At 39.8% G+C, this 23,724-nt stretch overlaps 1 protein-coding gene across 1 annotated transcript in view; it reads right to left on the reverse strand.

Annotated features, from left to right (window-relative positions):
* The window catches only part of LOC149275164 (protein-lysine N-methyltransferase EEF2KMT-like), a 59,757-nt gene that overhangs the window by 4,136 nt on the left and 31,897 nt on the right, over positions 1-23,724 (reverse strand). The window contains exons 5-6 of the mRNA XM_089504937.1: positions 22,898-23,205; positions 21,687-21,830 (exon numbers count right to left, since the gene is read on the reverse strand). Coding sequence (XP_089361063.1) covers positions 21,687-21,830; positions 22,898-23,205 — 452 coding nt within the window. The remainder of the gene's footprint in view (positions 1-21,686; positions 21,831-22,897; positions 23,206-23,724) is intronic.

Below are 23,724 nucleotides of genomic sequence, written 5' to 3' on the forward strand. Positions count from 1 at the left end.
AGAGCGGTTAAAGGTAATTTTTAAACAATATAGTGGAATAAGAGGGCAAAGGGAGGATGATGATCCAATAAGAGTGGGAGGGCCAGCACTTTCTCAAGCATTTGTAAATGGTCTTATACCAGATGTAAGTAATGCTCTCAAACTTATAGCTATTGGATGGGAAACTAAACTTATTTCTGAATTAATTCCCATAGCAGAACATTGTTCTAGACAAAAAGAAGGGAAAAAGAGTAGTCAGATAGACAACTTAATGGCAGCACAAACTGTATTTTTCTCCACTAACAAAGCAGGAAATGGAACACGGTTCCAACAATCATATAATACACAAAGAGGACAAAGAAATCAGACAGATGTTTGTTTTAAATGTGGGAGAAGTGGACATTATAAAAGAGAGTGTCCACGTTTCAACAATGGTAACAGGAAACAGGGTCTAAGAAATGGTCTCTCACTGGAATACTCAGGGGAACAAGATAAAAATGCATACACATCCCCTAACTCAAATATCCAGACATACAATCCAAATCATTACAATTCCCAATAGGACAGTGAGGAATCCATAGTTTGTGCCCCAATACTACCAACTGATTCACAAGGACCCTGGATAACTTGTAAGGTAAATGGTAGAACCACACAATTTTTGATAGATACTGGTGCTAGCAGATCATGTATTTCTGTTGCAGATTCTAAACATATTCAGAAAAGTAATGAAGCCTCTGTGGGAGTGAGAGGTGTAGGCAATAATATTATACCTCACCCAGTGTCAGAACCACAGACCATTTCTCTAGGTCCTCTTACAGAACGGCATGCTTTTCTCCTAAGTCCTACTTGTCCTGTTAACCTACTAGGAAAAGACCTTTTGTGTAAATTAGGTTGTACATTGTACTGCACTCCACAAGGAGTCTTTCTGGAGGTCCCTGCACATAATTTGAACCTGGCAGAAAGAGTTTTAGATAAAGAGGAAGCAGGATTGAATAATCAAGTACAAGCATATCTTTCTCAGGAATTTCAGAATATCTTGCAAACACTCCCTAACTCATTATGGGCAGGAGAATCTACAGAACCAGGTTTAATTTTGTCAGCAGAACCAGTACAAATTACTTTGAAGCCTAACGCTATTCTGCCTCGAAAAGCACAATATCCTTTAAATAAAGAGGCAGAGAAAGGCATTGCCCCTGTGATAGATAGTTTGCTCAAACAGGGTATCATAATTCCTACCAGAAGTCCTTGTAATACACCAATTTTACCAATTAAAAAGCATTCTGTAATAGGCCCGGTAAAATACAGATTCGTGCAAGATTTAAGAGCCATTAATTCAATTGTGATACCTTGTTTTCCAGTGGTTCAAAATCCTATTACAATCCTTTCTTCTTTGCCCCCAGAATCTACTCACTTCTCAGTGATAGATTTAAGTTCTGCATTTTTTAGTATTCCTTTACATAAAAACAGCCAGTATTTGTTTGCATTCACTTATAATGGACAACAATACACTTGGACTCGCATACCACAAGGATATACTGAAAGCCCAACTTTGTTTTCCCAAATTTTGAAAAAAGATCTTTCTGATTTAAAGTTAAATGGTGGATCAGTTTTAATTCAATACATAGATGATTTGCTAATAGCCTCTTCTTCAAAAGATGCTTGTTGCACTGATACTGTCACTGTTTTACAGGCCTTATATCAAAAAGGACATAAGGTTAACAAATCAAAGTTACATTTTTGTTCTGAAACTGTAACATATTTGGGGCATCAGTTGTCACATGGACAGCGGTCTTTAACATCTGATAGAATTCAGCCTATACTCGAAGCTAAAAGACCCACTACTGTCTCTGGAGTCCGTGCATTTCTTGGTATGGCTGGATACTGTCGACAATGGATTTTAGATTTTGCATTAATAGCTGCACCTCTTGTAGCCCTCACAAGAAAGGGTGTTTCTGAACCCATTCCTTGGTCATCAGATTGTGAGATCTCTTTTACGCAATTAAAACAGGCACTAATACAGGCTCCTGCCCTTGGTTTACCTAACTTTAATGAACCGTTTACTTTGTATTGTCATGAGAAAGGAGGATTTGCCACAGGAGTTCTTACACAAGATCATGGCACTTCTAAACGCCCAGTTGCTTATTTCAGTACTGCCCTTGATTCAGTGGCTCAAAGTTTCCCTAGTTGCCTACGAGCGGTAGCTGCCACAGCCTTTATGGTAGATCATGCTCAATCTATGTGTCTAGGTAGTACACTAAATGTGTTTGTGCCTCATGCTGTGTCTACGCTCCTTCTAAAGGGAGCTACTCAAATTTCTAATGCCAGAATGACAAAATATGAAATTATTTTGACCTCTTCTCCTAATGTTATCATTAAGCGTTGTCCACCTCTCAATTCAGCTTCACTCCTTCCATATCTGTCGGAAGGTGAGGAACATGAGTGTGAAGCAGTGATACAACAAGAAATCACACTTCGACCATTCTTATATGATACTCCACTTCTAAATCCCCACTTTGAAATATTTGTAGATGGCTCATGTTCTCGAGATGACAAAGGTAACCTTTGTGCAGGCTATTCAGTAGTTACCCTTACTGATATAGTGGAAGCTTCTTCACTTCCCCATGTACATTCAGCACAGGTAACTGAATTAATTGCACTAACACGAGCATGTATTATAGCAGCAGGTGTAACGGCCAATATTTATACAGATTCCAGGTATGCTTTTGGGGTCGTACATGATTTTGGAGGGCTATGGAAAATTAGAGGTTTCCTCACAGCAGCAGGTACCCCTATTCTAAATGCCAAGTATGTGCATGAATTGTTACAAGCCCTAATGCTTCCCAAAGAAGTAGCTATAATTAAATGTTCTGCTCACACAAAAGGCACAGACTATGTTTCTAAAGGTAATTCTTTTGCAGATACTACTGCAAAGAAAGCAGCCACCTTTACTGTTCCCACTATACAAGTGCTGCAAGCTCAAATTCAGGAGGATATTGTACCTCCTATAGACCTTCTGTCGTTCTATAAAGCTGCCCCACCAGAGGAACATACCTCTTGGTCTAATGAGGGATGCACCTCAGATTCCTCAGGCATGTGGTATGGCCCTAATGCCTTACCAGTTCTTCCTTCTGCATTGTTACCTTATTTTGTTCGCATGTATCATGGAGTGGCACATGTGAACAAAGGGGGGATAATTGATTTGATTACCAAACAATGGTATGCTCCAGGTGTAAGTACTATAGCACAACATTACTGCTCCACCTGTTTAATATGTCAGCAATTCAATGTAGGAAAGAAAGTGAAACAGACAAGGACAGGTCATCACCCACCACCATGGGGACCATTTGTTAATTTACAAATGGATTTTATAGAATTACCTAAATGTTTACAATACAGATATGTATTGGTAATTCTTTGTACCTTCTCCGGCTGGATTGAAGGATACCCATGTGCGCATGCAGATGCTCGCACAGTAGCAAAAAAATTACTACAGGAATGTTTTCCTCGATATGGTTTACCTCATTCTATTAATAGTGATAGAGGTACTCACTTTACAGGACAGATTGTCCAGGAAGTTACGAAAGCATTGGGGATAACATATCACCTACATTGTTCCCATCACCCACAATCAGGAGGTGCTGTGGAAAGAGCCAATGGAATTCTTAAAACTAAGCTTGGAAAAATTATAGCTCAAACAGGATTAAAATGGCCAGATGCTCTTCCTCTAGCTCTGATGTCTATGAGAGCAACTCCAGCTAGGAAACACAAGCTTTCACCTTGTGAAATTATAATGGGGAGACCAATGAGCATGGGGATAAACAAAGAACTCTTAATTAAAGACCAGGTTTTAGCAGATGAAACTGTACAAAAATATTGCATGTCACTAATGAAAACATTGCAGTCTCATCACTCACAGGTCAAAGCTGTACAGCCAACACCATCTGAAGAAAAACTGCACCATATAGAACCTGGAGACTGGGTCCTGGTTAAAAGTTTTCAAAGAAAGAACGCTCTCCAACCACGGTGGAAAGGACCCTACCAAGTTTTACTTACCACACAGACTGCAGTTAAAATTTCTGAACTTGTTTCCTGGATCCATATCTCCCATTGCAAGCTTGCTTCCCCTCCAAAAGACTTAAAAGACTGATAGTTTCTTATTAATTTTATATATCAAATACGTATAGCTTAATTTTTGTTTGTTCTGTGTTATGTTGTTTATTTAGATTTAGATAGTATAATTAATAAGTATTTAAAAAAAAAAAAAAATTATACAAATGTTTTCTCTTTTTGTATTTCTATCTTTTATTACTCTATTGCAATGTTATGAACAGAACTCTTATATAGCTCTTACTAACAGTTATGTTGAGAATGTACAAGATTCTCCATGTTATGTTTGTATTCACATGCCTCATAGTTCAGACACAGGTGTTCCTTTTATACCCTACCCATTCAATAGTACTGAGTATTGTATTAATGAAATGGTACAATTTAGAAATAAGACTCAAGTTCAACTCCCAGGTCCCCCTAAAACTCTTTATCCTCCCTTTCTAATAGGTCTTGGATGTCATAAAACTAAACTGAGTGCATGGACAGGATATGTTCGGCCCTATAATTCTTCAAAGAGACTTGAAGCAAATGCACCAAGAATAACAGTCATTCAGACCATTGGGGGTTTATGTTTAGAACGAACAAATGTTGAGGGAGGTATTTTTGTAGGAACTAGTAAGTGTCATAAGACTCTTACATGTAATTGTTCAAGTCCCCCTGCTATGCAGGAATCAGGTGTCATTGTACATCTAGTTAACATTACATGGGAAGAAGATGTTTGGGTATGGGTAAGTTGTAATAAAGCACATATTTATGTGACATTAAATGGGTCTTATTGGGTGTGTGGGAATTATGCGTATCCTAGATTACCTGAGAATTGGCAAGGATCATGTTATTTGGCCTACATACTCCCTGCAATAAGACATACTAAAGAAAGACCAACAGTCACATTTGGGCTTCATAGATCTAAAAGGCACCATAAAAATGGACCCACCTTCTCAGAGATTATGGGTAGCTGGGACAATTTTATAAATATAATAATTCCTTCCACTGATGTCTATGATAACTGGGGAAGAATTAGAGCTTTAACCATCATGTTAGAAACTGTGGCCAATCAAACAGAAAACGCTCTCACAAGCATTACAGCAGAAATGCAAGCCCTACGATTAGTTGCCTTACAGAACCGTATGGCTCTTGATTTTATTTTAGCAATTAAAGGGGGCGTGTGCTCATTAGTGGGCTCTGAATGTTGCACTTATGTTCCAGATGTCTCTAAAAATGTTACTCTAGCGGTTAGTGAGATTAGGAAAGAAGTACTTGAAATGCAAAGTTCCCTGAAAATTTCTTCTGGGGATTGGGGAATAAGTAGTTGGTTTGGGGCGTTAGGATCAAAAATTTTCTATGGTTTGATTATAGGGGCTTTGTTCCTCACAACCATATTTGCCTCCATAACAGTGTTGAAACTTTTACTCTTTAAATGTTGGAATTCTGCTACCTCGTCTATTGCCCATTATCCTGTTCTAATTGATAAGACCATTCATGAATGTCCCCCTAGTGCTAATGGAGATTCTAATATCAAAACCAAGAATACTCAAGAAATTACAAACCAAGAATTTACACGTTTATTATCTGTGTATGACGGTGACCAAGATTTGGCTGCCCACAAATGTATTAAACACAATGGGTGAATGCCTAAGAGTCATGCTTCATGGAATCTTTAAAGCATGAAAGGGGGGACTGTGGAATCTTAGGATGTGGAGAGTGGGTAGGAAGAGGTTAACTGTTTCTGCTATTTGGTGATAAGAGTCTGATGCACTGGGAGGTAGTATTGTTCTGTTTAGGAACAGGATATTTATGGTTGAGGGCATAGGTCAAATTACACAGCTGGTGAGAAACTGGACCATAAGTGTATGCTCAGGGTCAACTTCCGGGCATAGGATGTCTGCTTTAATTAACTGAAACTCCACCCATATCATACATATTAATGATATGTAGGTTAGGCTTTTGCCTTTTATGGTAAACCCAGAGATATTACAAGTGTGCCAGCCCTTTTGTAGGAGTTTACTTATTTCTTTTGTTTTCAATGTATATATAGTGTGTGAAAATGTAAAGCTGTTAGATTTGCCTGCTTTTGTGCAGATCTCCCTGCAGCTGCTTGTATCCGGAATAAACTTTTATGCATTCAAAGAAGTCTGGTGGTCAGCACAACGTTTGATTTCCACAACACATCGATGCAGAGTCCTGGCAAAGAGGGACAGGAAGGGCAGTGGTACCTGGAGTCCTTCCTAATGCCCTTTTTGTAACAGACTCTGCATCTTTTCTGAGGCTTCTGTTTGGCACCAGTGGTAGGGATTGCAGAAGGAAAATGCCTGCCGGTAAGACGCAGGACATTCTCATCCTGCACATGAGGGATTGGCTGCTCAAAGAGGATATCCCTCAGGATTTTGAGCTGGAACTCTAGGAAGGTGTAGATCTTCTCAGTGGCACATTTCTTGTACAACACATATGTGTTGTACATGGCAACCTGGGTGAGGTAAATGGCCACCTTTTTGTACCAGGCCTTGGTCTTACCCAGCACCAGGTACAGCTGCAGACACTGGTAAGAAAGATCTACACCCCCCATGTTCTTGTTGTAATCGGTGATGCACTGAGGCTTGAGCCTCTGAGCATCACCTTCCCCACGTACAATGACAGACACCACCTTCTCGTTGTGTATAGTGGAGAGGATGTACACATCCTTCCTGTCAGTGTACCTGAGGGCCAACAGCTCCTGACTGCGCAGAGCACTGGTAGTGCCGCGCCTCTGCCTTGGGTAGGTGAGTTTTTTAGGATAACCCTTGCGGGTTGGCCTAACAGTGCCACATGCCGGGGTCTGCTGTAAAAACAAAAAATGAAACAAGTCTGGGCTGGTGTAAAAGTTATCCACCCAGAGGTGGTAGCACTTATTCAAATAGGGGGACAGCAGGTCTGTGCTCCAATAGGAGCGTATCGTGGGCTTTTTCACAATGCCCATCATAAGGGTCAGGGCCCAAAATCTTCTAATTTCATGGGAGTCAGTGGGGTACCAGGTCTGGCTTCTGTCTCCTTGGTCAGCTGCCTGACACTGGGCTGCATAGAGGTTTGTTTGAGCTGCTAGCAGCTCAAAAAACTCGGGGGCAAACATTAAATGGAAAAATGACTTTGGCTCGCTAGCATCAATGTCACATCTGATGCCAGGAGTCCCAGTAAAAGCAGGGATAACTGGGTCTATCATATTTGGGGGCACCCAATTATATTTAGAGTCAGGCTCTCCACGCCTGGCTTTAGCAGATGGACCCTGGCCATCATCGTCTTCCTCTGACTCGTCATTATCTGACGCACAGCAGGATGCCTCAGATATTGGATCAATATCTGATGCAGTCAGAGTGGCTTCGCGACGCTGGCTTCTGCTGCCAGGGGGGGGTCCAGGCTGTCAAACGACAGCCTGTTCTCCCGTGCAGCAGCAGGGATGTGTTCCTGACGCTGCACGAAGGGCTAGACGTCCCGGTACGTCTATAGGGGATTGAAGGGGTTAAAGGAGGAGATTAAAAAGGTGTTAGATTTTAAAGGTAAACAAATGATTTGTAATGCCCGGGTAAAGCACTTGCAGGAAGGAGAGAAGTGCACTTGCTTCTTTTTTAAACAAATATCTCAAAAGAGAGACCTAATTTTAGAGATGGAAGGCCAGTCCTCCATTGCAGGCATTTTAAAATTGTCACAAGAGTTTTACCAAAAACTTTTTAATGAGAAAGTTATAGATCGTTCCTTTTTAAAAGATACTCTGGGGGCCATAACTAATGTTTTAGGATCTGATAATCAAGCTGGTTTAAGCAGAAAGCTGTTAACCAAATTGCATGACGCAATTAAAAGCTTTTCTGCTGGTACATCCCCAGGAGTTACCCTTTTCCTGGAGAAGAGGCATTATTACTCTAATTTTTAAGAAGGGTGATAGATCAAAATTAGAGAACTGGAGGCCTATCACCCTACTGAATGTAGACTATAAAATTATGGCCAAGATTTTAGCTAACAGAACAAAAGCTGTAATAGATAAGGTTATTCACCCAGATCAGATCTGTGGTATCCCAGGATGCGCTATCTGGGAACACCTCAATGTAATACGTGATCTGATCTGGTATCAGAAAGACCGTAAACAAAAACTGGCCATTTTTATCTCTTGATTTTGAAAAAGCTTTTGATTGTGTATACCAATATCTCTTTATGGTTTTAAAGAAAATGGCATTCCCAGATGATTTTATTCAGTGTATTAATGTTTTATATACGTTGTCTTTTAGTGAAATCTTAATCAATGGCTTTTTAACCCAGAAAGTCTCTCTTAAATATGGGGTGAAGCAGGGATGTCCACTTTCACCCCTTCCTTTTGTCTGTGCCATTGAACCCCCTTTTAGCCCTTCTACAAAAGTATAAGTTTGTCCAGGATGGGGGGGCAAGGGTACAGGTGAAGGCTCTGGGCTACATGGATGACGTTAGTGTATATTGCGAAACCCCAGAGTCCTTGAAAAGAGCTATTAGAACAACTGAGTATTTTACGTGTGCCTCTGGTTTTAAGCTGAAAAATAAATGTGACTGTTTTACTATTGGTGATTGGGATGGCAGTAAGACACCTGCTGTCCAGACCCAAGGTGACAGTATTCAAATTCTGGGAAAGATCATAGGTTATTGCTTTAGAAAAATTAAACCGCAAAATAGAATTATGGCAAACCCGAAAGCTGACAATGGAAGGGAGAATTTTAATCACCAAGGCTTGCCCCCCCCTCCTCCTGGATTAACTCGTATCTTTCCAACAGTTTCTTCTCTGTGTCTTTTGCTGGAACTCTCTTCCTCATGCTGTCTGACTCTCACGAACTCTTCCCTCCTTCAAACGCTCCCTAAAAACTTTTCTCTTCAGGGAAGCCTACCACTGACAAACATCAAAACTTCTCTCTCACCCATTTACAACCCTTATCTCGCCCTACATTAATGTCATTCAATGCCACGCAGTCCCCACCTCCCGTTTCTCACCCCTTATCCACCTAGATTTTAAGTTCCTGCGGGAACTGGGCCCTTCATTCCTCTTGTATCTGTATGTCAATTGCTGTATTGTACTTGTCATCTGTAACATTTTCATCTTTGTACCGCGCTGCAGAATCTGTAGGCGGTTTATAAATAAAGTATAATAATAATACTCTCACCATTAATGATGTATTTAGGAGTGGTATTTCCTCCTTCTGACTTGTACGCAAAGAAACTTATGCATGTTTGTTTTATGTTTTTCTGTAACTCCAGAAGTGAGAAACTTAAAAGAGAAAGCGTGCAAACAAAACATGAATGGTGGTAAGCCTGATGTGAAGCATATTTTATATAAAAATGTACTTTTGCTTATTTTTTATGATATGCTAGCTACGCAGTGGCTGGTCATATTTTTAGGAAATATAACTTACTCCATCTCTTAACTCTCCTGTGCTTTTAAATCCACCAAAGCAGTCTGTTATTTTAGAAAAAAACAATACAATTTTATCACCTCCAAGACTTTAGCCCGGATATTTAGCAAGTGGCATAATATTCTCCAGAAGAGTTTGGCAGAATGTATGTTGCCACTTTCTAGCCAACTCGCAGAGAGATCTTGCATGGCAGGTAGTGCACAAATGCTTGTCTACTATGCAATTTCAGCATAGGAGAGGTCTTGGTACCACTTCTTAGTGCCCCAGTGATCAGTGTACACAAGATGGGACGGTGTTGCATATATTTTGGAACTGCTTTTATGCACAGGACATATGGAAAAGGCAGGGCCACTTTTAAAATTGATTTGCGGCCTTCGGTTTTTAAACTATACAGTTGTTTTATATGGCCTTTTTACTTGTCCCATAGTTCACCAGTCGTGTATTTTAAGGATTATGATGAATAGTATAAAATAAGCAATTTGGAAGACCAGGAATATTTTATTGCTTAATAAAGAACGTATAGACCCTTCCATTAGTCTTAAGATGGCTTTAACCGACATGTACGCACACTTCCAGCCGTGTGCTAGAGAGCAGGCCCCGCCAGTCCAGCTACAGCGTCCTAGTGCTATCTTGTGCCTGACTATGGGGGCTATCGTGCTGTACATCTGCCTTTGTGCCTGTGTCCTGTTTGGTCATGTCTATAGTCTGTACTTGCCAGCTTCTTTAAAACAGACCATATCATATTACTATTCAGCCTGCATTGTTTCATTTTGCCTGTCTGTAGCTTCCTTATGGTAATGATGCATCATGGGGTACAAACTGAGCCTCTGATATCACCTGCAACTGGGCTCCTACCTGACCTGCTTACCCAAGCCCTGACAACAATACTGTAAAAATGTGGCCAAACACAAATAATTGTCAAATTAACAAAAGAGGCACCAAAAGTAACACAGCTGCATGTATCCACTTTGTTTTTAACTTTTTTTAAAAAGCATTGATATAGAGTAAGAATAAATATGAGAATCATGTAAAGGAATCTAATTGAAAGATCATTAGCCTGTTTAAGATACAACCATTATATTGCAAACTTACTAAAATAATAGTTAAGATACTTTAGTCTTTTATGTTAGCATTTAAATCATCCAAATATATTTTCAATATTTCTGCAGTGTAGTTTCTATCACATGGAAAGAGAATCTTCATAGGTCCAGGAATCACTTGAAAGTTCATACCAAGTTCGCCTAATTAGAAAGAAAAATATAATGAATTATGAGGCAAATTTGTATTCCTATTATTAGCAATTAGCTCTTAACGTTCATTTGTCCGTTTCAAATGTTATTTAATTAAAATGTCAAGTTTTTATTATTGTAGTTACAGTTTCGTCAAGAATGTAAACATTTATGCACTATACACAAATATACAAGTTGACAATGCTGTCAATTTTCTTGCCTATCAATTTTCATACTAGAGGTGTTCAGACACAAGGGTATAGGGAGAGGCCATTTTAAAGGGAAGCAAAATATATTTTTAAAGATTGTCTAAGGCCTTAAGGAGAGGGCTGTTTTTAATCTATGTACCCTTTGTGGCCAATGGCATTTTTAACTTATTATTTTACAATTTTGTTAGCATCTGCACTATTGTTTGTTGTCTTATTTTCTTCCTATATACAAGTGCCCCATTGTGTAGTTTTCTAATTTTGGCAAGGCATTGGAGAGTGCTGAAATTGGGCTGCAGATATATACGGGGAAGTATTTATTTATATATATCCCTGTCAGTGATTCAGGCAGGGTATCGGTTTCGGCATCGGAGCTGTGTATTTGCACCGATACCGGTATCGGTACATCCCTAATTTTATTAGATCTTTTCATGTGACAATGTAGAGTAGTGAGTGTACAGCCTGTATAACAGTGCTGTCCCCTCAAATATAACTCAACACACAGCCATTAACGTCTAAAGCTTGGCAACAAAAGTGAGTTGTTGTCTATCAGCAACATCGTAGATTTCCTCCAAGCAAAGGTCTGTCTACAGCCACACTAAAAGGTCCATGTGGCAGATCTTAGCTCTCTATCGAATGAACAGTTAGCTGTGCATCCTTGGATCTCTTGTTTCATGAAAGCCATCTCTAGACTTTGTCCATTCAAGAGGCTTCCAGTGCCCTCCTGGGACCTGAATTTGGTCTTATCTAGCTTTGGAGGAGAAGTTGGTCCTGTTAATAGCTTTAACATCAACTACAACAGCAGAGATCCAGTCTCTCTCCATTTTAAATCCATATCTTTAAATGTTTGAGGATAGGGTACTTTAGTGTACTCCTCCAGAGTTTCTTTATAAAGTATTGTCACCATTTCATCTTCATCAAGATATTGTCCTTCCTGGTCATTCCTAGGGTGAGGACAAAAAACGGAAACACCGGCTCCATTGCTTGGATTCCACGCAGATGCTTGGACTAATACCTGCAGAAGACTGCTCCATGGAGAAGATCTTTAAATCTGTTTGTCTCCTTTTCTGGAGCTAGGAAAGGTCTTAGCGTTACTAGGTCCTCTATAGCTAGATGGTCAATCTAGGCTATTTCTGAAGCCTACAAAGCTGCTAATAAAGAATTTCCAACGATACACCATGGAGTGCATAAACATAGGGGAGGAAAAAAAAGAGTGCACAAACGTTTCAGGATGAAATGATCAGGATCAGCAAATGTTCCAATGTGGATCAGCAGGTGTTCCGGTATATTTATAATGTATGTCTCTGGGGAAAGCTTGTGAGTGGATTAGACACCACATTAAATTATTCAGTATTTACGTACTGCACTATTGTTTTTATTCTTTTTTTCTCCCCTGTGTTTATGCGCTCCATGGTTTATCGTTTGTCTATTTAAAACACTTTGAGGAAGAGTGTTGTTGGCAGCTGCTAACATTGGGGGAGTATTATTATTATTCTGGATTATACACGTGGAATTTTAGTTTTTTCTTGTTTTTTTTTGTCAATAAAGAACTTCCCTCTGGTCTCAAGGCTCATTCCACTCGGGCGGTCGCGACATTTTGGGCTGAGGCTGCTGGAGTTCCAATTGAGCAAATTTGCAAAGCTGCTGTTTGGAAAGGTGTTCATACCTTCGTCAAGCATTATCGTCTGCAGCCTGCCAGTCTGGATGAAGAGTCTCGGAGTCCGTTGTTTCTTTCCCTCCCTAGTGTCTTTAATATCTCCTATACTACCGGGAGTGACAGTGACCTTAGAATTTCTTTTCCTTGTCACTTCCCAGTAGCAATTTGTTGCCCTCCCTAATAAAGGCTTATTTTTTCCGTATTTTGGTCTTTCGTATTCACTGTGGGTAAGGGGAGGTTCTGGGGTTTTTATTCTTTCCTGCCCTATTCGGATAGGCGGAGCCATCTCCTTTGCTACCGGGAAGTGACAAGGAAAAGAAATTCTCAGGTAAGAATTTAATGTTTCTGAGGAATATACTGCTTCTAGGTGTATAAGCCTCTGCAAACCTAGCAGAGAGGTGGGTAATCAGGGAGTGCATTTTACACAGCTTGTCAAACTGGGGGCACAGACTGTTTTCATTAAAATGCATGAAATGAAGGATTATTTTATAGCTTTGCCTAGCCATGGACTGGATATAAACGGGGGAACGACAGATGAGGGCTGGTGCTCCAGTAGGAGCAGGTGGATGGATTTTTAATTATGTGCATTAGCATTGAGAGAGCCTGGAATTTGAAATTCTGGCAAATCAATGGGGTCCATGGTTGCATTACTAAAAAATAATTCTAGCTAGCAGCACGGAGCGGGTGAGCATAAAGGATAGATTAGAAGACAATTTCCCCCAATACACCATCTCCCAGAAAAAGCTGCACAAACTTTTTCAGGTGCTCGGTTCCGGCATGTTGCTGGCAGAGTGGATGGATTACTGGGAGGATCATGATCCATAATGGTACCAATGACAAAATGGAAATGGAAGGTCCTAAAGAATGAATTCAGGGAATTAGGAAGTATACTGAAGAAAAGGACCTCCAAGGTAGTATTTTCAGACTGTAGAAAAGGCAGCAGGAGATTAGGGAGGTTAATGCGTGGCTGAAGCCATAGTGTAGGAAGCACTGGGCTGATTTCACGCTTGGGTACAATCTTTATAGCCATGATTGCACCTAAGCGGAAGAGGGTCTGCTGTGCTGGGGGACAGAATGTTGGGGGGGGATTTTAAACTAGTGGTGGGGGGAGGGTCACATAAATCTAGAAAATGGAGATAGCACAGAAAGAAGATGGGATTTAGATCAGAACAAGGGAGATGGATATGGGGGAGGGGGAAGATCAGAACAGAGGAGGTAATGTAATAGTAATACAAATTCACATAAAATACAAGACTCATGACAATATTAAATCTATGCTTACTAATGCAAGGGGCCTAAATAGAGGCAATAGCATACACTAAGCAATATGACATAATAGGCATACCTGAAACATAGTGGGATGAGACGTATGACTGGGCAGTTAACTTAAATGGTTACATATTATTTAGGAAGGATAGAAAAAAACAGAAAAGGTGGAGGAGTATTGTTTTTATGTCAACAATGAGCTAAAGTATTAACCCCTCCTGTCCCAGGGGTTTTTGGTTCCTCGAGTCCCAGAGAAATTGTGCCATTTTTGCAGTATGTCGGTTCAGCGATTATTTTCCTTTAGTTTCCATAGTTAGATAATTAGCAGAAGCGTTTTTTTTTTTTTACATATTTTCCCATCCTCACAAAATTGGGTAAAGTGATGGAAAATCCCCTCCAAATTTTTAATTTCAGGGATCCTGATTTAAAAAAAAATAATAATTATATAGAATTTCCATACTTTCCAGTCCACTTATAGGGAACATACTGTATGGTGTACGTTACTTTTTACAAAGCCGTAGAATGTTTACATTAGGTATGATGGGATTGCAACTCTTATTTTATAGCAGAACAGGAGGCTCATATTTTGCATAATCTTCTTTACTGATCCTCATTGCAGAAAAGCAAAAACATACTTAAAACTAGAAACCAATCAGAACAATGCATCATCCTTTCTTTACTGCTCCTCATGCAGCTCAGTCTATTTCATATTGGTGTGTCAATTTCATATTTACTTATATTGCTATTTATAGTGCTTTTTAGTTTGTCACATTGTTTGATTTATTTCCTCAATAACAGCATCTGTGCTTTACCAATTTGGATAGTTTTTAGTTTTCCATTTGTATTTCATTGCTATCCCTTTTTCCTACCTCCTTTCCTTTTTGGAGGATTTCTTGGGCTCCCTCCTTTGTTCCCCATCTTCTTCTGCTTTTGAAATTTTCATTTTCGTTGTTGTTACTCATTTCTCACTCCTTTTACATGCCCTTTTCCTCCTCTTCTTCATTAGTCCGACGGCCATCTTGGATCTCGTGAGATTCATGCGGCCATCTTGGATCACAGTCACCTGTGTGGGTTTTTAGTGGTTTTCGGGAAATTACCTTTCGTTTGCCGTCTTCCACCTTTTACTTTTCTTTCTCAGTGATTTCTATTCGTTTTGCTGCCTCTCTCAGGCTTTTGAGTCCCCATGCGACCCGCTTAGTTATAACGGACGACACAGCAGCAATCTTGGTTGTAGCACAATGTTTCAGAATGTATAGTTTTTTTTTTACTTTCTAGTTGACTCTACCAAGTTGGTGTTCAGTCTTTTGTTTGCTTATATCATACAGGTGAGCCCTGAATGTTTACTGCCCCATTTATAGTCAGTTACCAGAGGGCAAGTTATTTGTAGTTAACCCATTACTATATTTTGTGAGTGAGCATCACAGGTGGTCTTCTGCACTGGGTGAGCCCCAGTCTATTACATCCTTCTATTGTACCTCATGTTATATGGTATTATGGTATTTCTTATTTATCATGTCTGAGCCCCACACTGACCCTGTTCCCCTTCTGCTGACATCCAGGCTTAGATTCAGGTGGCGGTTAAGAAGGCCCTAGCTGGCCTTATCCTGGCCCAGTCATTATCAGCCTCATCTAAGGTCCCTTTCCATTCAGTTTCAGGCTCTGATTCAGAGAGCTCTGTTTGTTCACCCCCATCTAGAGACCTTGGAAAGAGTCCAGTGTTTCATCCAACAAGGGTAAAAGCCCAGCTAAGCACACTTTTCAGCAAGACATTGTATGTCTTCAGCCCCTTCGGGGGAGGCTCCTGATGGCTCTGCTCCCCTGCCCAGGGATGCTTGTGGATATTCCTCAGATGAGGATTCAGATTCTCAGATGGCTCCAGCATTTGGTTCGGGTGAGCCACTAACCAATTCGGAGTCCATGGCCCAATGCACGTATCCGTCAAATGCGGACATAGTTTATAACCTCCGAGGAGGTTTGCTAGACGTATCAGGCGCCATGACTCAAACTTTTGTTTTAGCTGATGAGGCAGAAAATCGTCCTTAGACCCCTCCCTTATAATGGATTGGGTCCAGAGAGGCTTATGCCTCCTAGGGAATGCCAATGCGGCTGTCTCAGCTTAACACCGCAAAGCCGCCTTGGTTAGGATTGGCGCTCACCTGCCGGATATGGCAGTGAAAGAATTGGGTCCCAGTTTCTGAACTGCGTAAACATGCAGGCAATTACACCACTCTAAATAGAGTGGAAACATCATTAAAGAGAGTTTTTCAGGCTCAAGGTAATTTTCACCGGGCTGGCAGACAACGGGGCCGTACTGTCAGCCGTGGATCATTCCAAGGTCCCAGATTAAGTTATGGATCTAACCCCTCGAACCAGTCCCACCCTACATTTCAGGCCCCGTTCCCGGTCGTCCAAAGAGGTCATGCCAGGGGTGGACGTGGTAAAAAAAGTTATTCATCTGGTAAGTCCCATACCTCAACTTTCTTCCCTTATGTCTCCGCTCCGTGCCGCGCGTCTTGCTCATTTTCCCCAATGTTGGCGCCTTATCACGTCCAACAGATGGATACTTCAGACGGTATAAGGGTTTGTTATAGATTTTATATCTACCCCAACCCAACCTTGCCCCTCCTACCCTCGTGTTTGCAGACCAAGAGACTCAGGCTCTCTTCAATTCAGAGATTTCTTTGCTCAAAGACAAAGGGGCTATAAAACCGGCCACAGGCCGACCAGGTTTTTTAAGCAATGTATTTCTACTCCGAAAGAAATCAGGAGAGTGTTGCCCGGTTTTAAATCTTCGAGTCTCGAACAATGTTATTTTTTCTTTCGATATAGTCTCTATTATGTATGATTATGACATTTTCTATTACCAGATACTGTTATGGTTTCTCCCCTTTTTTCTTCTCAGCATGATCGCTACTCTGGGTGTCGAGGGCCGGCAAGTTCTCTGAGTTTTCGGGTTTCATAGTTTCGTGTTAATTCTTCCTGCACTCGGAAGCCGTTCATCAAAGAAAGAGGATGATGTCATGAGGGGAAGGATTTATATACCCTATGCATTGTTCTGATTGGTTTCCAGTTGTGTGTATTCTTTCTTCACTGCTATGAGGATCAGTAACAGGCACTCTTAATGCAGCTATTTGACCATCAATCACTGTCAAAGGTGGCAGAAGAAATTATTTCCCGCGCTTTTTTTTTTTTTTTAACCAAAAGTTCTGTGTAGCTGCATCTCCTGATTATGGAAATATCCCACATCCTTAGTTCTTTTTTCTTCTAGAGGGCCATATCCATCCCTTACAAATAGTACTCTATAGGGTAGTATTTTTCATACTTATGACTTAACGGGTTAGAGGGTTGTGAATGGGTGCAGGGGGTTATACCTTTTAGATGTTGTGCTAGGGCAATGGGATGTAAGGTGTATTATTTTATAATTTATTTTATCTTTTCATTTAATTTTTTTGAATTTTTTGTATTTTTATTCTGTTATCAGTGCAGTATGGTTAGAGGTCCTCTTAGGGACCTCTTGAACATGTTATTAATGCCTGTAAAGTCACAATGACATAGCTTACTTTGTTAATTTTTTTTTAGTGATTTGTTTTATTGTTATCTTTTCAGCTTGTGAGAAGAGTGAGAAACATGGTTTCTCACTCTCCTCTCTGCACCGATCACACTGTGATCTCTATGCAAGTCTCCATAGACTTGCATTGGGGATCACAGTGTCCGTGATCAGTGCATCAATCTGAGCGACTGGATATCCCAGCAGGGTCTAGACAGACCCTGCAGGAGATATCCTGTCCTACGATGACCTTCTTGGTCAGCAGTGGTGCGATCGATCATTTTAAATGTAACGGCTTTCCGGCACTCGCGTTACAAGCGATCGGGCAGCAGAAAGCGATGCTGGCTTATGTGGACAGTGGGGAGTCCAGGCTGTCAGACAGCCTGATCTCCCGTGTAGCAGCAGGGATGTGTCTTTGTGCTGCAAGAAAGTCAGTATCTACCTGTACGTCCTAAAGGGCTTTAACTAGATGCCTTTTTAGGACGTACAGGTCCGTTTATAGGGGCGTGAAGGGGTTAAGCAAGTAGAATGTGACAAGGAAAATGTGGAAACTTTATGGGTAGACATCAGCTTGGGGCAAAAAAAGGAAATCAATTACTGGTTGGGATATGTTATAAACCACCTAACGTTAATACTGATGAGAAAGAGCAGCTGTTAGGGCAAATTGGGAAAGCTGCACATCTGGTTAACAATAATTGGAGGTTTTCATTACTTGGACATAAATTGGGACAGAGGAACTAGTAGTTCCGCAAGGGGACTTCCCATTTGAATGCACACATCCGAAATGTGGCCTTTGATCCCGTAAACAACGAGACAAACCCATGCATGGGTATCACTGTACTTAGGAGATGTTGCTGAACACACATCATGGTGTTGTGTGACAGTGACATATACCAGGAGCTATAAATTCATACCTAACGTACAACGTGTGTGGGAAAAATACACACAAAAAATACTGCAACATTTGACAAAGGCTAGTAGTAAAATGTGTGCATGCAAAGAGTTAAAATACCAGTATTTGAGATAGGGTGTCTAGGTTTCAAAAATATATGGTTTATTGGGCACATTGAATTGACCTGGCTCAAAGATGTACCAAATAGGGCATAGGCAGCGGATCCCCAAAAGTCCAACATCGAAAAAAGCGCATGCCCCAAATGTGGTCCTTTAGCCCCCAAACAGACAGGCAAACCCATATCACTGTACTCAGGAGATGTTACAGAACACATATTGTGGTGTTGTTTGACAATGACATATACAGGACCTGTAAATCCATACCTGAAGTAAAATGTGTGCGTGGGGGGATACGCAAATAAAATGACTACCACAAATTTTGACAAACACTGGTGGTAGAATTAGTGCATGGAAAGAGTTTAAAAAAAAACCTAGCATTTTAAATGCTGGGTTGTCTAGTCTTCAAAAATATATAAACGTTTTATGGGGTAAATCACAGTGGCTGGCTTCAAAGATACCCGAAATAGCACATGGGGGAATTTTTCACCATATTTTATACTTTTTTATTGTAAATGATATTATACAATCAGATGACATCTAAAGAAAGTCCTACTTGTCCTGGAAAAAAAAAACCATAACTTGTGTAGGTTCAGTAAACGGGAAAGAAGAAGGTTACAGCTAAACACGAGCACCGCAGAATAGTGATGTCCGGTTCATGAATGAATCGTCCTTTTGAACCGATTCTTTTCAATCATCCGGATTAATCAGTTCAGTAGACTGTAACAATTCAGTTTGTGAATCATGAACTGCAGTTGTAATATAATCCTAGAGTGAGTCATGTGCATTGCACACAGACTCAGGTATCAGGTTACAGCTCATGATTCAAACAACCATTCAGAGGAACTATGAGTCATCGGTTCAATGATAAAAAGGTTTTGTACCGTGTTAACCGTCGAGAAAACAGGAGAAAAGTATAGTTAAAATGATACCATTTATTGGCTAACAGAGTTTAATTGCAAGCTTTCGAGACCAAGTTGTTAGGTCCCTGTCAGTACTGATGGGATCGTTCCGTACCCAGAGGGAGAGAAAAATATGGAAGCTCAAACTAATATACCGTTTTAATACCCTACTCAATGGCCTCAACAGAGACAGAGAATTCATCTCCCATTATAACATTACAAACCATTAATCCTCTCACAATTCGAATTAACTACAAACAACTTATTCCTGGGAACATTTGACACCTTCATGGATCTGGCATATGTCAAATGGTTTTATGCCCCCTCTAACCAGGGAGTAAACTGACCAAGGATGCTTTGATTGAACCATATTTGTCCATTGGATCTCTGCTAGTCCAGCTAATTTACTGCTGAACGAATTCCCCAATACCTCTGTGTCTTCTAAAGTCTTTGTTAACGTGTGAATTGTGCTTTTGTATTTAGAAAAGTCTCTGTTAGCTTCATTAATGCCTGAGGAAGGGACCTAACAACTTGACCTCGAAAGCTTGCAATTAAACTCTCAGTTAGCCAATAAATGGTATCATTTTAACTATACTTTTCTCCTGTCATCGGTTCAATGACTCACTGAAGAGCAACTGTGAATTGAACACAATTATACTTTTATAACTAATACAGGATTAATCTTTACTGCCCCCAGGATTTAGATTCCCCATAGTTTGTCCCCATTTACCTCTAACTGCACCTTAAGTTAACCTTATGAAATTAATTAAATTAACTCCTCACCATTAAATTAACCCTAAAGACCCCATTAACCATAACAGTCCCTAAAATAACCCCCACCTCCCGTAACTTTCAGCACTCCAAATATTAATCTTATACTCACTGTGAGTTTAGTTGCTAAGTAATGTGTACTTTAGTTGTAGAGTAGGAGGATTCATAGACTAAAATGAAACGGGTGGGGCCAATAGTCAGTGTGACTGCAGGGAGGTACAGGGAATGAATCGGTTCATTTCAATTGATTCAATGAATCAATGATTTGGTCGAAATGGACCAATTCACTTTACTGATCTGAACTTCCCATGACTACTGCAGAAATGTTAAAACAGCCATTGTCACGAAGGGGTTAAATAACTATTTTTCCTCAGTATATATTAAGGAGGAACCTATGGCAATGGATATGCAAATTATTACTTCAAAAAACTTGCAGACAAATTGTGATTGGATGACCCATGACAAGGTGCTGCAGCAATTAAAGAAAGTTAAAGCAAACAAGCCCATAAGTACTTAACCCCTTAATGACAAGACTGTTTCTTTGTCGTAGTACACTTTGGGACAAAGGCTCTTTTAACCCCTTCAGGACCGGGTTTGTTTTTTTGACCATGTTTGCACTAAAGGACCAGAGAAGTTTTTGTGCTTTTGCTATGACTTTATTCAACTCTGACTGCCCACTAACTCATTTAGTGCACTTGATGGATGCATGTATTTTTTCAGCTAATGCAACTATGTAACTGCAAGGGGTAAATGCTGCAGTAAAAGTATGGATAGCTGGCCTATAATAATGAGTAGGCACTATCCTCTCCTCAGCAGTACTGCCACAAATACCTGTCACAGGGGACCCAGCAGCAACAGATACAAGATGTGAACTGATCAACGTCAAAACCGGACGCCGAGTCAGCGGCCTCAGAATATGAGGTCAAGAAGGCATAAGCCTCCTCAGCTCTGTACCCGTGCTGCATCATTCTAAAAAAAAGTTTAGACAAAAATTCCTAGTGTGTAAAAAAAGTGCAGTCAGCGTTTGAGCTGACTTATTTTGGAACTGGATGGTTCCCCTTTTGATGTTGTGGTGACATTACTGCAGTCTATTATTTTTTATATTATGTTATTGCATTTTTTTTTTACTATTTTAAAATTGAATATTTTTTATATTTTTTTATATTTTTATAGGCTTAATTACCCTGCACTTATGATCAACCTGCAGTGGGAGCTTAAAGGCCTCAGGAGGGTCTGGAAAGACCCTCTTGCAACCCTTTTAATTTGCTTCTGACGAGCAACATAAGTGCTTGTGATTGCTCCGGGAAGCGATCATACCGCGTAACAGATTTTTTGTTGCCGCTTAATGCCTCAGCACGTCAATTGTCATTATGGGATTACATTTTTTTTGTGGCATGATATTCTTGAACTCCATAGAGTTTTACATTCACCAAAATGAAGTTTAAGTAAAAAAAAAAAAAACTTGATAAAGACCTCATTGTGAGGTCGAAACGTTGTTGTCGTCCTCCTTCAATAAACCTGCCTGAGTGGAACCCTTGAGTGCCTGGAGCCTTTTTCTATTTTAAGTAAAAAAAATGACATAATGCTTTCAGTGATACATACAGCAAGCATGACTTACCAAGCGTTTTTTTAAATAACTTGTAAGTCTCAGGATTTCGAACTGTAGATGCAATGAACACGGTTCTTTTACCTACTGTGCAGTTGAACATTTCTTTTAGGAGCTTGGCTAATGAAACTGTTATCTCTGGGTCATAAACAACATCTGTAAATAAAATTGAATACTAAATGAGTGCAAAACTTACTTCATTTCAGTATGTTTTGATACTTATTACATATTAATGTGAAATTGATTGAATTTTCACTTACTGTCTTTGTAATTTGATTTTGCTACATTTTAAAAATGTTATACAACATAGATATGAAAGTACTGGTTAGATAAGTAATAAACAATTACATTGAAACAACAGGTAAAGGACATTTTAGTTTGTCATTTCAGAATATACTATGCAGGTCTATGAAAATAATTTTAAAGAAATTTTACGGAACATTCTTACAAAAATAGATATGCATCTCAGTAGATTAACCTAATTTTCTTAAAATCCCAACAATTAATGAAAAAAGTAGTAACAACCTGGTTTTATGTCATTTTGTTGTCCTTTCTGTGCAGACCTAGAGGCGACTATTGTTGTCAGTTGTGATATTTGTCAAGACTTTCCCTGCTCCAACACCACACTGAGCTAATCCTTAACTACTATGCTGATTTGGTCCATTCCTCCATAGACATTCATTAGTCAGAGTGTGTTGGCTGGTTGGGTAAGCCATCGTATTGTTTACCACGGGCATTATGATAAGGAGTCATTGTGTTTGTCTAGTAGATTGGGTTCAGATAATATAGTTGGCTAATGGCTAATATGCCTGAAAACAGTTGGATACTAGTGATACAAACAAAAACAACTGGCTGGAGATTACAGTTAACAATCTAATCATATACCTTTACGTTCTATCAACTATTAACCAGTCATCCTAAAATAAATATTCTGTTGATCAACCATATATTGTTAAGGAATTCAATTTAAAAGGTTAAGGAGTGCTCATCCAGTTTTATCGTGTTTAGTAGCACACTGTATTTTCTAAGCAACAACAGTCCTACAACAGGTTCTTTCATAATACCACAGCCAAGAATTTCAAGATAATTTAATGTTAATGTTAATCTAGACAATACTGTTTTATTCAAGGTATATTTTTATGGACATTGATCATAAAATTACAAGTAGATATCTAACTAAGTTAATAGCATCAGCAACATTTTGCACAGTATTACAATCATACCTGATGCAATGACCACATCAGCTTGGAGGTGTAAAAGCTGTTCCTTTGTAACAGACTGCCAGTCAAGTTCAATAACTGATAACTGGACAGCATTTCGAGTAACCACAAATTCAGTTTCAGCACTGGTTTTGTCTTTGACTTTACTTTTTTGTTCTTCTTCCAACATGAAGCCATTTATGAGGATATTTTCAGTCAATTGCTTAAGAACCTTTGGGTGATGATCACTGAACACATATTTCCTTGGAGAGCAGCTCTTACATACTGCAAGTCCGGTAAGGCCAGCTCCACTCCCAAGTTCTAAAATTATTCTAAAAGTGAAAGGCATAATGTTAGCATTTTGCACAGTATATATCAACAGTTTACATATATTTAACATTGGATCTAGCAGACAACTTTAATAAAAGAAGATCTACCTTGAAACTTGAACCATACATTTGTAACACAAAGACAGGAGAAGGTTGCTTTATATATCATTTGAATAGCCCTGACTACATATAAGGGACAGGGCTGCATGTGGTTGTGAGGATATGGAGAGAGGGAGAGAGAGAGAGGGAGGGAGAGAGAGGGAGAGAGAGGGAGGGAGAGAACACCTTTTCAATTGCTTGTTTACACAAATAGCCAATCAGCCAATCACATGGCAGCAACTCAATGCATTTAGGAATGTAGACGTGGTCAAGACAACTTGCTGAAGTTCTCTTGACCACGTTCAAACCGAGCATCAAAATGCAGAAGAAAAGGGAAGTTAAGTGACTCTGAACGTGGCATTGCTGTTGGTGCCAGGCGGGCTGGTCTGCTTATTTCAGAAACATATATATATATATACACAT

The sequence above is a fragment of the Sceloporus occidentalis genome, unplaced genomic scaffold (genome assembly GCF_023333645.1).
Source record: "Sceloporus occidentalis isolate IW3139 unplaced genomic scaffold, rSceOcc1.0.p SCAF_297, whole genome shotgun sequence".
Lineage (NCBI taxonomy): Eukaryota > Metazoa > Chordata > Lepidosauria > Squamata > Phrynosomatidae > Sceloporus > Sceloporus occidentalis.